Source organism: Trachemys scripta, chromosome 1 (assembly GCF_013100865.1).
Source record: "Trachemys scripta elegans isolate TJP31775 chromosome 1, CAS_Tse_1.0, whole genome shotgun sequence".
In the NCBI taxonomy this organism is placed as follows: Eukaryota; Metazoa; Chordata; order Testudines; family Emydidae; genus Trachemys; species Trachemys scripta.
The window spans coordinates 142,719,726-142,732,525 of NC_048298.1; the positions used below are offsets into that span (position 1 = coordinate 142,719,726).

At 44.5% G+C, this 12,800-nt stretch overlaps 1 protein-coding gene across 3 annotated transcripts in view; it reads left to right on the forward strand.

The window, feature by feature from the left end:
• The window catches only part of GDAP2 (ganglioside induced differentiation associated protein 2), a 43,190-nt gene extending 33,355 nt beyond the window's left edge, over positions 1-9,835 (forward strand). For all 3 annotated transcript variants that reach the window (XM_034788071.1, XM_034788072.1, XM_034788078.1), the window contains 2 exons: positions 6,367-6,510; positions 8,542-9,835. In XM_034788071.1, coding sequence (XP_034643962.1) covers positions 6,367-6,510; positions 8,542-8,589 — 192 coding nt within the window. In that variant the 3' untranslated portion in view covers positions 8,590-9,835. The remainder of the gene's footprint in view (positions 1-6,366; positions 6,511-8,541) is intronic.
• The last annotated feature ends 2,965 nt before the right edge of the window (positions 9,836-12,800 follow it).

Here is a 12,800-nt window from a genome sequence, read left to right on the forward strand (position 1 = left end):
CCCCCAACCCCCAGACAGCCCCCCCCCCCCGAACTCCCTGACCCATTCAACCCTCCCCCTGCTCCCTGTCTCTTGACTACCCCCCCCCCCGAACCTCCCTGCCGCTTCTTTGGCCCCCGGCCCCCTTACTGTGCTGCAGAGCAGCGCGCTCGACAGCGGGGGAGGGGAGCAAGGTCCAATCTCCAGACAAACAGCCAGCGATCTGTGAGTGCAGGGAGGGAGGGAGGGAGAGGAGGGGAGTGGTGTCAAGTTTCAGGAGGGAGGAGGGGGAAGTGCAAGCAGGGCTCTGGCTCTGGCTTTTGGAGCACCGGCTGCTTTGTAAGCGCGCGCACGCTCTGCATGGGAGGGGGGAGGAGGGGAAGTCCGGACATTGACAAATTCCCCCCGGACGCTATTTTTAACCCGAAAAAGCCGGACATGTCCGGGGGAATCCGGACAAATGGTAACCCTAGCAGCGTCAGTGTAGGCTTCACACACATGCACCTCATTGCCAGTGTGCCTCAAACCTGATCTGATGTGGGTATTCAAGAGGCAGAGGGAGAAAACTTGATTTCCATGCCATTATTTGACCTCCACTGAGACTACCTGCCTCCCCTCTTGTTGGCCTTAGGTCAGCCCAGGAGCATACAGCACAGCTGATAGAGACCTAACAATTAATTTCACATAGGCCACCAAATAGCCTTCATATTTGCTTGTCTGGGTCAGATTCAAACCCATTAACCTGTAGATGAGTCTCCCACTGTCTGTGTCCTGATCTTTTCCAAGAAACTGAGCTAGCAGTGATGAGCTAGCAATGGGTTCAGTCAGGATCCTAGATTGTAATATAAAATAATAAGATGGAAAAGGGAAGAAGAATTCCTTTTGGGGAGGCCTAAGCAAGGCTTCAGCATTTTATTTCCTGTGGATTTTTCTAACCTCTTCAAAAGGACGTGTTACTGCTTTGCTCTATGGTCTCTAAAGGCAACCAGAAGGTGGTGCTGCTTCTCTTCCTTTGTCTCAACTGTGGATCAAAACAGTAATCAGGGCATTATGCTTGGAAGACCCCCACAGTGTCAGCAGTGGCCCTAACTAACATCTTACATGCTGGCACTTTCGAATTAGATGTCAGACTAAGGGCCTGACCTGCCATCTTCATTAGAGAGCCTTTGTCACTTTATGTAAGATAGGAGTATGGTCCCCAGGGTCCAGGCCAGATTCCATCGCAAATGTTTTTTATTCTGTTTGGGTGCCTCCCTGCAATTCAAATAAGTTGAAACATGGTAGAGGAATGTAGGTGATTGTTCTGAGGTTATGAGTTGGGCAAACAACTGTGGTGGTTCCTTGATTTCATTTTATTAATACCACCACCATTTATATAGTTCTTTACACTTGTCAAGTACTGTACTAGAATTCACTTATTAATTCCATACCAGTATAGCCATCAGCCCTTCTCTTCCCTCATCCATTTGGGTAGTTGTCCATCCCAAAGAACAACGTTTTGAAATAGCCTCCCTTCTGTACCACAAATTGCATGTATAGTCAGCCTTCCAATCATCACTTAGTGAACATTCTGAAACCTCTGAGGTTTTGTAGTGTTGTGTTTTTTCCTTACTTGGGTAACACAAACTGTGTGTCCTAGGCAACATCCACTGTTCCTCAAAGGCATGTAAGGAGTCAGTGGACACCATCCAGAGGAAAACTGCTTGGAGGCATGATTGGATAAAGGAACAGAAATAGACCCCACTGCCGCAGAGCGTCCCCTCCCATTCAGCTTCCTCCTCCTGGATAGATAGCTGGCCATCTTGGCCAGCACCAGGAGAAGGTTGCCAAGGCGGTCTCGTGACTTTGTAGCACAGTGTGGTAGACTGTCGTCAAGGAAGTGAATGTTGTGGTGGCCTGCAATCCTCTTTCCCTTACAGAGCTATCAGAATTTACTTGTAGAACAAAAAAAAATCTAGAGGTTCCAAGTGGAGATAGCCCTGCACAGATCTTGCTTGTGAAGTAAATAAAAGCCTGCCCAAGTCTTTAGGTTTCTTGTCAAAGACTGCAGCAGAATTCTGAAATAGCTACAAGCAGGAAGAACATACTGGGGATTAGCATGCAGAGAAAAAAGCCAAGTGTCCTCCTTTGCTTCAAATTCCAGAATGCAGTTGTGCTACTTTAGGGGCCTTTCAGCCAGAGTAAGATTTACCAGGTCAGCCTCATAAACTCTCTTAACTCTTAGAGTGAAACGTGTACTCTCGTAAACTGAGACCCAGTAACTTGTATTTCTCAAATGCCTTCCATCTGATAGAGCTTTGCAGACTCACCAAACTAAAGTACAAACAGAAATCACTTAGCTACTCCTGGGATGGAATACAGCGACACAATTGAGGACAAAAAGTGGGAAATGCTGTATAAAAGTGAAACTGCAGAGGAAATATAGGGCGGTAAAATGGAATTAAACAAAGATGGAATTTGAGCAAGCTAGTATTCTAAGGCAGAGTTTCTCAACAATTGGATCACAAACCCCAAAGGGAGGGGGCACAAAAGACAATCCAGGGCCCCAAGGCAGTGAAAGTTTTTTGTTACAATCTAAAAGAGAAAATCTCATTCCCTTGCTCCCTTACCTATAAAGGTCAGATTATTCTCAGTCAACCTCTCAAATCTCACACACAGTAATAATAAATAATAATTGTGAAGTGCTTTGAGATCTACAGATGAAAAGTGCCATATAAAGAGTTAGTTGATATTATTATATAGACTTATTGTGATCATTGGTACTCTCTAGTAAATGTGAGACAGTAGTGACAATTTTTGCTTTGAATAAGGGACCACCAGCCAGAAAAGGTTGAGAAACATTGCTGTAAGGAAAAAATGTTGTGGGATCTTTAATGATAATCAGAGCCTCAGTTTTGCAGGTCATGCAAAAGACAATACCTCTACGTCGTGCAGAGGTTTTCAATCTGTACTGACTTGGAGGGAAAATGCCCCCTATTGAATTACCAGCCCGACACCACTTCTTACAGGAGTAAAGTTGGGCTGAGGTAAGGAGAACAGGGAGAAAACAATGGAGACAAGCCAGGGCTGAATTTTCTGGAGGCTTCAAATCTGGTGTCCCAAGAATTCTGGAGATTCTGTTCTGATGGATATATGTTAAAGAAATGCTAATCATTTTATTGCCAATAGCTTTACCAATTTTCCCTTTACTTTTTCTTATGCTGGACCTCCAAGAAACCCCAGCCTTCAGGCCCTTCATCCAGGCAACCTGCCATGCACCTGAAGATAACTGGATAAAGTTCCCTCTGGAGCCTGTAAATGCCATTCCTACAAGCAGAAGGTGTCATTAGAATGACACTGCTCTTTCACTGGCCTTAATCTTATCTTCTGGGCTTCTTGTCTATGACTTAAATGTTTCTCTTGGGGTGGTTGCTTCAAAGTGTAATCTGTTTTTATTTCTCTCCACTGTCTTCTACCCAATCTCCTTATCCCTCCCCAACTTTACTCCTGTAAGGAGAGCATTTGTTTACAAGAGAGAGCTCATGGGGCCTGCTGCTGGCTATTGAAGGAGAATGTATCTCCTTATGGAGTGTGAGATGAGACGCACAGTAGGAAGTGGCCAGTAGGAGATTGCTTGACTCACATGAACACTTCAGGGCTGCCATGTCTTGGCAGTCTCTGAGCCAGGAGAGTCCCATAAGATCTAAATTGCTTAGATGTCTTCAGAAGTGCATGTTTCTGTCTGCTTTGCTTTTCAGTGTTCCTAGGGTAAGACCCTGTATTTCTCAAGTGCAAGAGCAGGAGCTCTTTGCTTGTAAGCTTTCCACCATCCCCCAGTGCCCTCCTCTTAGATCTCTCAGCATTGTATTTCAGTTCTTAAATCTGTAACGTAAATAATCCATGTTATTGCTGTACTGAATCCTGGCATACTTGATGGCTTCCATCTGTTGTATTTCTGTACACTATTTGTAGGCCTGCTGGGCTCTAGAGATTTTTATCATGCTCTTGGCAGACCAGAGCTGTGCTTGTTTTGTAGGGGCCATGAACATGGTTTATGCTGCCAGCCAACATTCTTTGTTTTATTTGAGAAGAGAAACTGTTTTAAATTATGTGCATTCTAAGGCTAGTGGCTTTTTATAGAGCATGTTGCTCTAAACTAAGTCTGCAGAGGTGAGAGCACAGCAGTGATCCCCAAAACAGAGGGTAACTGAAGCAAGGTGTGAATGGCTAATGCTGAGTAATCCATTGTACACAAAAAGGCAGCTAATCCTGTCTTTTCTTTCTTCCTGCTCTGATGTGAGCGTTCCATGGTCTGCGCAGGAGTCAGGTGCTGCTGGAAGGTGACCGCACTGGAGAGAAAAGTCCTCTATTTATCCCCCCAAAAATACTGTATTCTGGATAATATTTTATTGCATTACGTGTAATCAATTATGCTTCTGCATATTGAATGTCTGTGGAGAACTTAACTTCATTGTTTCAATGCTCCATCCTCTCCTGTTGTCAGGGAATGAAAATTACCGTGGTGCAAGATTTGAAATCTGCTATATTCAGACCAGTGACAAAAACACTTGGCTAGAGTGAGGAATCAAGTGACAGTTTTAGGGTCAGAGGTCTCTCACCATCAGAACTAATAGCAAATCTGAATGTCAGTGGGAAAACTGGTCATCTCCACTTTCTAGTAGTGTATACCCTCTGATTCTAGCCTTGGTACATCATAAAATATCAATCTAAAAACACTGCTCATTCCAATTGCTTCTCCCTTCCACTACATCGCACATGCGCACACACTCAACCTCCCAATCTGGTTGTACTGTTTAAGGATGGGGACACTGTACTTTTCAAGGACGCTATTTGCTTCCTTCAGCTCAAATGTTGAGCTTAAACTAAAGATGATCTGTTTGGGACTGACCTTTACATACAAAATATCTCTTTATTTTTAATCCACCATTCTATCAGAATTTTTCCATTCCATAAATTGCAGCAGCAATATACAAACTCTCTCGTGCCAGCACCTATATGTTTCTGTTGACATGCTGGATGCCAGTGCAGTAAACGAAAACTGTGCTATAGTTCAACAAACAAAATTTGAAAGGAAAACCATTTTCAGGCTTCTCTCTCTCCTCCCCGTCATCTCCTCCCCACCCCCACACACCCCCAACACATCTGAAAACAGTCCAGGGCCTGCAATAAGTTTGTTTGCGTTAGCACCTTCCAACTCTCCTTAGAAGTTGCTCTCTTCTCTAAATGCAAAGCTTTCAATTGTTCCCAAATTTGTTCTGTTCAGTGTGCCTTCACATCATTTCCCCTGCTAACTGCATATAACAAACTGCATTTGCCACATTGGTAACCCTGACTTATATATTCTAATGATAGTTACTACGTGGGTTTTGTAGTTCAGAGGGAATTATGCTTTATATTCAATGCATAGCTGAGCAAGTGGAATGGCTGAGATATTGCAAAGTGAGGGACAAAATAGCCCCTGGACTAAAAGTTTGAGACATAGGGAATTTTTTTTACCACTAACAAATTGCCATATTCAGTAGTGTACATACACACAGATCTGTCTCCTCCAGTCAACAGGGACTGGACTTACTGTATGTGTTGGAAGAATGGGATGTGCTGTGGTGTCCGAGTGGGAAGACTGGTTTAAGCCAGTTTTACATTGTGCTCTAAAAATTCGGTTTGAAATCATCCTCTTCTCCTCCCAGAAATCATTTCAATATATGTAGACCAGTTGCCCACACTAATAGGCATTAACAAAACAACACCTGGCTGGTAATTCCCTATCTGATTTACATGGGAAGGACAAAGCTGAGTTAGCTGCTCTACATTGTGTCCTGTTACAAAAAGATCTGAAGGAGAGTCAAGGTTAGGACCTAAAATTAAGACTTACGGGTTTTGGGCAGCAGATGTGAGTTGGGTCTGATGCCATTTGAGCAGATGTAGTGTATAGGAAAGAGGGAAACAAATACCCAGAACAGAGAGGATGTATCTATCAGTGGGGTCTTGGGACAACTGAAGGTCACTTTTTTTTCTAAATTGCCCTAGGAAAACTGGTGCTAACAGGCATTAAAACTAAGGCAAGGAAAGAGATTGATCTGACTAATCTGGAAGTGCAGAGTTTTGGAAATAGCAGAATGGGAAGGAGTAAATAGACACCAATTCCGTGCAGCAATACGGGGGTGTAGAATTAAGAAAAATGTCAGTCTGGAGTTTGAAGCACTATTCTGTAGTGCAAGTAACAGCTTGCTAGACTAGCAATTGAGATGGAGTATTCTTTATTGTTGTGTGCTCACAGTTACAATGCTGAAGCTTGATTGGTTTATACGAGTATGGAATAATATGTTGAACTTGAAGACTCAGAAATGGCATCAGTTTAATTTTTTTTTTTTTTTTTTTTCTGTTTAGGTCTCAACGTGGTTTTTCACAACCTTTACCGTCTCAGGGCTAAAGGACAAAATCCACTATGTGGAAAACCTTCAGCAATTGTTCACAGCCATACCCCCAGAACAGATTGACTTCCCCCCTTTTGTCCTTGAATATGATGCCAGGGTAAGTGGCTTCAGGTGATAAGCATCTGTTTGTGCTCCCAAGTGCAGTTGTTGAGTATCTTACTGCTTTGTGAAGCAGACTGGAACAAGTCATCTTCACCCTCTTAAAGGGAAGTCTAGATGGATTGCTGGGGAAACTAATAGCTCTTTTTGAACTTCATAGAAACAGTCAGTTTTCCCATGTTAGTCTTTTCTACGTCAATCTCTGAGGAGAGGGTTTGGCCCAGAAACGGCCCTTTATTCCAGTAGAGGATTCTCTTATATTTTTGTGTATAAATTAGGGACACCACTCTTTGCCTAGCCAACGGCCACACCAAGTTTGTATTAAATGAAGACGATTGTAGCCAACCTAATCAGTAAGCTAGATGGAGATGCAGCATTCAGTACTCCACATTGATCTGAGTAGCCTGGATTGCAGACCTGTAGTCCTCATGGGCCCGCACCTCCATAATGAAGATTAGGGTCGTCATGGTCTGCTTTTCTTGGGGAAGAGCAGTCCCTTTGATGAAGCAGATTGTGTCCATTAACTTGAAAGCAGAGGTATGGCTGGTCTGTCTCTTCTTGAATCCTAGGTGCCCTACAGAATCCGATTTTAGAAGTATTCACCTCTCTTATTCTCTCTGCTTGCTTCTCTCCCTCACCTTGCTTATCTCCTGACAGCCTCACTAAGCTTTGTTTTCCATGGCTTATCGAGTAGCTATATGGTGCTATTAACAGTTTTCAGTAACATTCTGAGAAGTTCACTAACCTAAAACCTGACGCACAGAGGACTGTTGCTGTCTGCCATCCCACTGCTGTTGGAGCTGCTTTGATTTGTCTTGTATTGTTTCATGGCCTTCAAACTTTATTTCCTCTTCCCAGCCCCAAATTAACACATATTTCAGGGGTGGGCAAACTACAGCCTGTGGGCTGGATCCGGCCCGTGAGCCGTTTTAAGCCGGTCCACGAGCCACACCACACAGCTCGGCCCCGCTTCAGCTGGGGCGCTGGGTCGGGGGCCGGACCACGCAGCTTGGCCCCTCTCCGGCTCCTACACGCTCCAATGGGAGCTGCAGGGGTGGTGCCTGCAGATGGGGCAGTGTGCAGAGCCGCCTGTCCGTGCCTCCGCATAGGTGCTGGAACAGGGACATGCCACTGCTTCCGGGAGCCGCTTGAGGTAAGCGCTGCTTGGAGCTTGCACCCCCTAAGCCTCTCCCCATGCCCCAGCCCTGATCCCTCTCCTGCTCTTCAAACCCCTCGATCCCAGCCCAGAGCACCCTTCTGCACCCCAAACATCTCATCCTCAGCCCCACCCCAAAGCCCACCCCCCCAGCCGGAACCTGCACCCCTTCCCATACCCCAGCCCTGATCCCCCTTCCGCCCTCCGAACCCCTCGTTCCCAGCCCAGAGCACCCTTCTACACCCCAAACTCCTCATCTCCAGCCCCACCACAGAGCCCACACCCCCTCGCGCACCCCAACCCCAATTTTGTGAGCATTCACGGCCCGCCATACAATTTCTATTCCCCGATGTGGCCCTCGGGCCAAAAATTTTGCCCACCCCTGACATACACACATTAGGGAAAGGGAGTGAAGAGGAGGAACAGCTCTTGGCTGTCTTAGTCCTTTCGTCCTCCTGGACTTCTCCCCCAAAGTGCTGGACAAATGTGACTCAGTGTCATTCTGACCCAAATTTGCCCTCTCTTTAAATACAGAGGAACAGACACTGCATGTCTCTGCAGGCAGTGTGCCATCTTGAGCTGACCTACTGGCCACATTTGATGCTGGCATTTGCAGTCTCGACAGGCCACGGCTTTGGTTTTAGGCTAAAGCAGCTGTGATCTGCTGTGTTCAAATCAGGAGCATGCAACTTTCAGGCTCCCAGCAAGTTGCCAATGCCATTCTCAGCAGGGTGAAGTTTGGATGCTACTGTACTAGGATATAAGAGGGGTGGTCAAGAATGTTTGTTTAATTATGCCTCCTTTTCGTCCCTCAATTGCATGCACTTGAGAGTTGGAAACATATTTAGTTAACTTCTCATTCCTTTATCACAGGAAAATGGGCCTTACTATTCTTCTTACCCCTCATCTCCTGACCTGTGATCTGCAGCCCTGCAATACTGCTGGTTTCCCATGGAGCCGATGACCTGATGCCTGCCGATCCCATGTGCATTTGTCCATGTACAGAATTCAGAGAAAGGGTTTTGCCCCCAGCTCTGATATTTTTTTACTGATGAGATATTTTCAAGCACACAAGCAATCGGAGAACTTTATGCCACTGTGAACTGTATTACTATTTCAGATCTATTTATCCAAAGGAAAAGTTGATTTCAGGATCACTTGGTGGATTTTATTTTCTTCTTTTGGAAGGTATTGAGTTTTATGCCTGAATCGACTTTTTTGCTCTCCCGGAAAACCATTAGAGATACTTTAATCATGTTTTTACTTAATATTGTCTGGTTCCAGCTCCATTTAGAATACCCTGTTTTACAAATGATCTACAGCAACAGCCTGATACTGTTGCTCATCTTATGGTCTATGCTTCAGTTCCAATTATTTTTCCCTTCTCTTAGTGCTGATTGTTCTAGTGATGACCTTGCAAAAGTAGCTGGAATCAGGAATATCACAGTCATGGAGTGAGCAAAGCACTATGCCAAGCGAACTCTGTGGCGGTGTTTAGTACCAGAAATGGTCTAGTTCCTGTTTGTTTTCCCTGGAAGATGTGATAAGTTGGGATGCCATTGCTCTCCCATTAAGAATAAAATTGAAAAATATGTCTGCATCTCTCCTGTAATTCTAGGTAGTTGTGGTCTCTCATCTTTCAAACAGACACGTGCATAAATGTTGTAAATAAATGCCACCTGCTTGACATTGCAGCCAGCACCCTAATTACTCTTGTATGTATTAAAAGATTCAGTGATGCAGCTTCTATTTTCTTGAAAATAATCAGGCTCTGGGAAAAGACTCTATACTCCCTCTCACAGTGTAACAGGGACACTATCAACTAGCTCTGAGAGCTCTGGCAAGTAAAGCTTTAAACGTTGATTTCCCAGGGGCATAAGATTGGAGTCCAGCATAGCGCGCACAATCCATGAAACAGTTACAGAAGTGGGGGGAGATGCTGTCTCATTAAATACAGCTGCAGTGGCACCTTCCAAATCACTGCACACTGTGACAGAGTCCCTGCTGATGTAGTTTGTGCACAAAAATTTGTTTTGGGAGACTGTGTGGTTCTCTATTCCCTTTTAAGTACCTTCCTTGCACCAGTGAATAGAGGAAAGAAGCCTAATTGTAACTGTTCCCAGGCAAAAACCATTTTGTATATTAAAAACAGATTCCTCTTCCTGTCTTTTTGGACCCTCTGTCCTTTCAAGAAAACACAGGAATTGTGGGGGACTTTGATCATCTGGTGAAATGTATGAGAAGGTTAGCTATTTATACTGCATTCTAACATTCCTCTGCACATTGAGTAAATATGAAACTGTCACTGTTGAGCTAATGCAAGAGGTAGACTGCCGTCACCTTCCTTGTTAGAGATGGTAGTTGAAGTAGATAGGGCTGTGGTAGTTATGATCAATTTTGACACATCTCTTTTGGACCCTTTAGTCTCTGTGGCTGCACATCACGATTTACTTTACAATCTTCAGTTTGTCACTTCTGCAAACTAGGATCACAGCCTTCAAGTTCCTCCAGTGGTACCTTCTACTTGGCGTCAGAGATGGACTTCCAGAGAGTGTGTGGGGCGAGGGGGGGGGGGGGAATCTTAGGCTGCTCTTTCTTCCCTCCCTCCCCCCAAAATTCACCACTAGACATGGAAAATTTTAGTCTGTGAGATGGCTATTTTGCATATGTAGCAATATGTGAAAAATGGGATTTTTCTAGCGGTACCTACTTGGGAACATTCATGCCTTGCTTGGAATCAGAATGAGCTCTGTAATAATATATAGCACTTAGATGGTGCTTTACAAACATTAAGGCCTGGTTCCGCAAAGGGACTTAAGCATCGCAATGCTGAGCATTGTGGAACCTAGCTTTTAGGTTCCTAGAAAATGACAGGAACAACCCTACAATCCATAAAGTCTGAGTTAGGTGCCTATGCTCCAGTACAATGAATGGGAAGAGATAGGCATATTACAATGTGATCTACAGAAGCCAGCATGCTAAGCAGGGTGCTATATAAACTAGCCAATGGGAGATGCTGACAACAGGGCTGTGTGCTAAGTTCCATCCCCTCTTGGAAACCGGCACCTAAGTCCAGGCTCCAGAGAGGCACCTGTCTCTACTTAGCAATCCATGAATGGACCCTGCTGCCTGCAGTCAGGCAGCTTAGGCACCTAATTAATTTCTTGTGGGAATGAGTTAGGTGCCTGCCTCGCGTCACACAAATCAGCCAGAGGAGGAGATAGAAGTAGTGGTGGTGCCCCCCTTTATAACTTCTGGTCCAATGATGGTTATTGAATTATTTATCCACAGTGGAGCAGAGTCAATAGGAGAGACTGAGGGAGCCCTACATCGGAATATCCCATAGCTCAGTGGTTAGAGCATGAACCTGAGAGGGAGGATTTGAACAGGGGTCTCCCTTCTCCTCCTCTAGCAGAGGGGGGAATTGAACCTGGATTTCCCATATCCCATGTGAAGCTTCTAACCACTGAGCTAAAAGTTACAAGATGGGCTTCTACTAATGCCACCACCAGATTTTGAATGGGACCCAATCCAGTGGGCGGCCTTTGGGTACACTTACCAGATCAGGTCCCATCTGCGACTCAGATGGCTGAACTCCTCTCTTCCCCTGGCTTGTGAATTGTTCTGGGGCTTAGGCAGGAGATAGGTGACCAGACACGTGTCTTTTTTGCCCTCCACTGCAGCATGGGTCACTTGCAGGTTTAAACTAGTGTAAATGGTGAATTTTGTGTAACTTGAAGTCTTTAAATCATAATTTGGCTTCAGTAACTCAGCCAGAGGTTATGGGTCTATTGCAGGAATGGTGGGTCAGGTTCTGTGGCCTCAATGTGGCAGTCAGAGTAGATGATCATGATGGTCCCTTCTGGCATTAGAATCTATGAATCTGAGACACCTAGTGAGGCAGCAGTGTACACGCCCATAGGCAGAAACTTAAGCCTGGTCTATACTTAAATGTAGGTCAACATGGCATAACCCTAAGTGCCACAGCTAACCTAGCCCCCAGTACTCTGATACACCACAGCTACTCTTGCCTGTATGCACCCCATTCTTAGCCCCAGCTGTTTTACAGCTGCTCTCACGCAGCAGCTGTTCATAACCAACAATGAATTTTCAGTGTCTCTAACAATTTGTGTATTTTTCCACCCCAGTTAACCATCTGCTGTTTTTCACATCCATATCTCTTTCAGGAAGGCTGTAACTCATCTATGCTTAATAGGCAGATTTAAGGTAATTCATTCACATAAAGTGTTGTGAAAACAGAACTTTTTTCTGCTTCAGCAACTTAAAAACTTTTCCTATCCTCTTGGCTCACAGATGGCTTGGAGAGGCAAGGTGGGTGAGGTAATATGTTTTATTGGACCAACTTCTGCTTGGAGTCATGTAGTCCTGAGTACTGTTCTGAAGGCTGTATCTGCATGTTTCTCTACAATTCTAGTTCAGTAATCTAAAAAATGACCTGGCTCCACCAAACTCAAATCTGCCCCCACAGCATTTGCTAACCAGAAAGGAGATCTTGGTAATATGCACCTCTTTGTGCATTTGTCCCTGAAATACTTCATTTAAAAAAAAAATTACTTGAGTCCTACAACCTTGTGTACTCCAGGTCAAGCGGGATCTAAATTGCACAGCAGGAACACTGCACTCTACCATGGCAGGTTAAATATTGTGGCATTTTCAGATACTACTTTTAAAATGGAGATTTATTTTATTGAATTAAACATGCTAATGAATAATCCAATCAGTAAAGTAGTCAGTGTTGTTTGATATTAAATTTACACTTCCCTCAAGTTTTAAATTTTCCACGCACACACACTTTTGTACTAAAAAAAATCTTAATTGTAGATGCTGTCTGGGACTGGAGCAGGAGCTAGGGTAAACTGGGCAGGTGGCAGATAATTTTTGACACCGAGGAAGGTGGGGGAGGCAGTTGAGGATTATGGGATAAGCATATTAGTTGGATGTTTCTGCTTCAAATTATCAGCAATAAAGTAGTTTTGGCATCAGTGCCCTATTGAAGTCAATGAGAAAATTCATACTTCATTGACTGCTTGTTTTATGCCTTCTGCAGATGCCTGGCATGGCTACATGGGGAAATTTACTGGCATAATTATACCCTTATAGTTATACTGGTA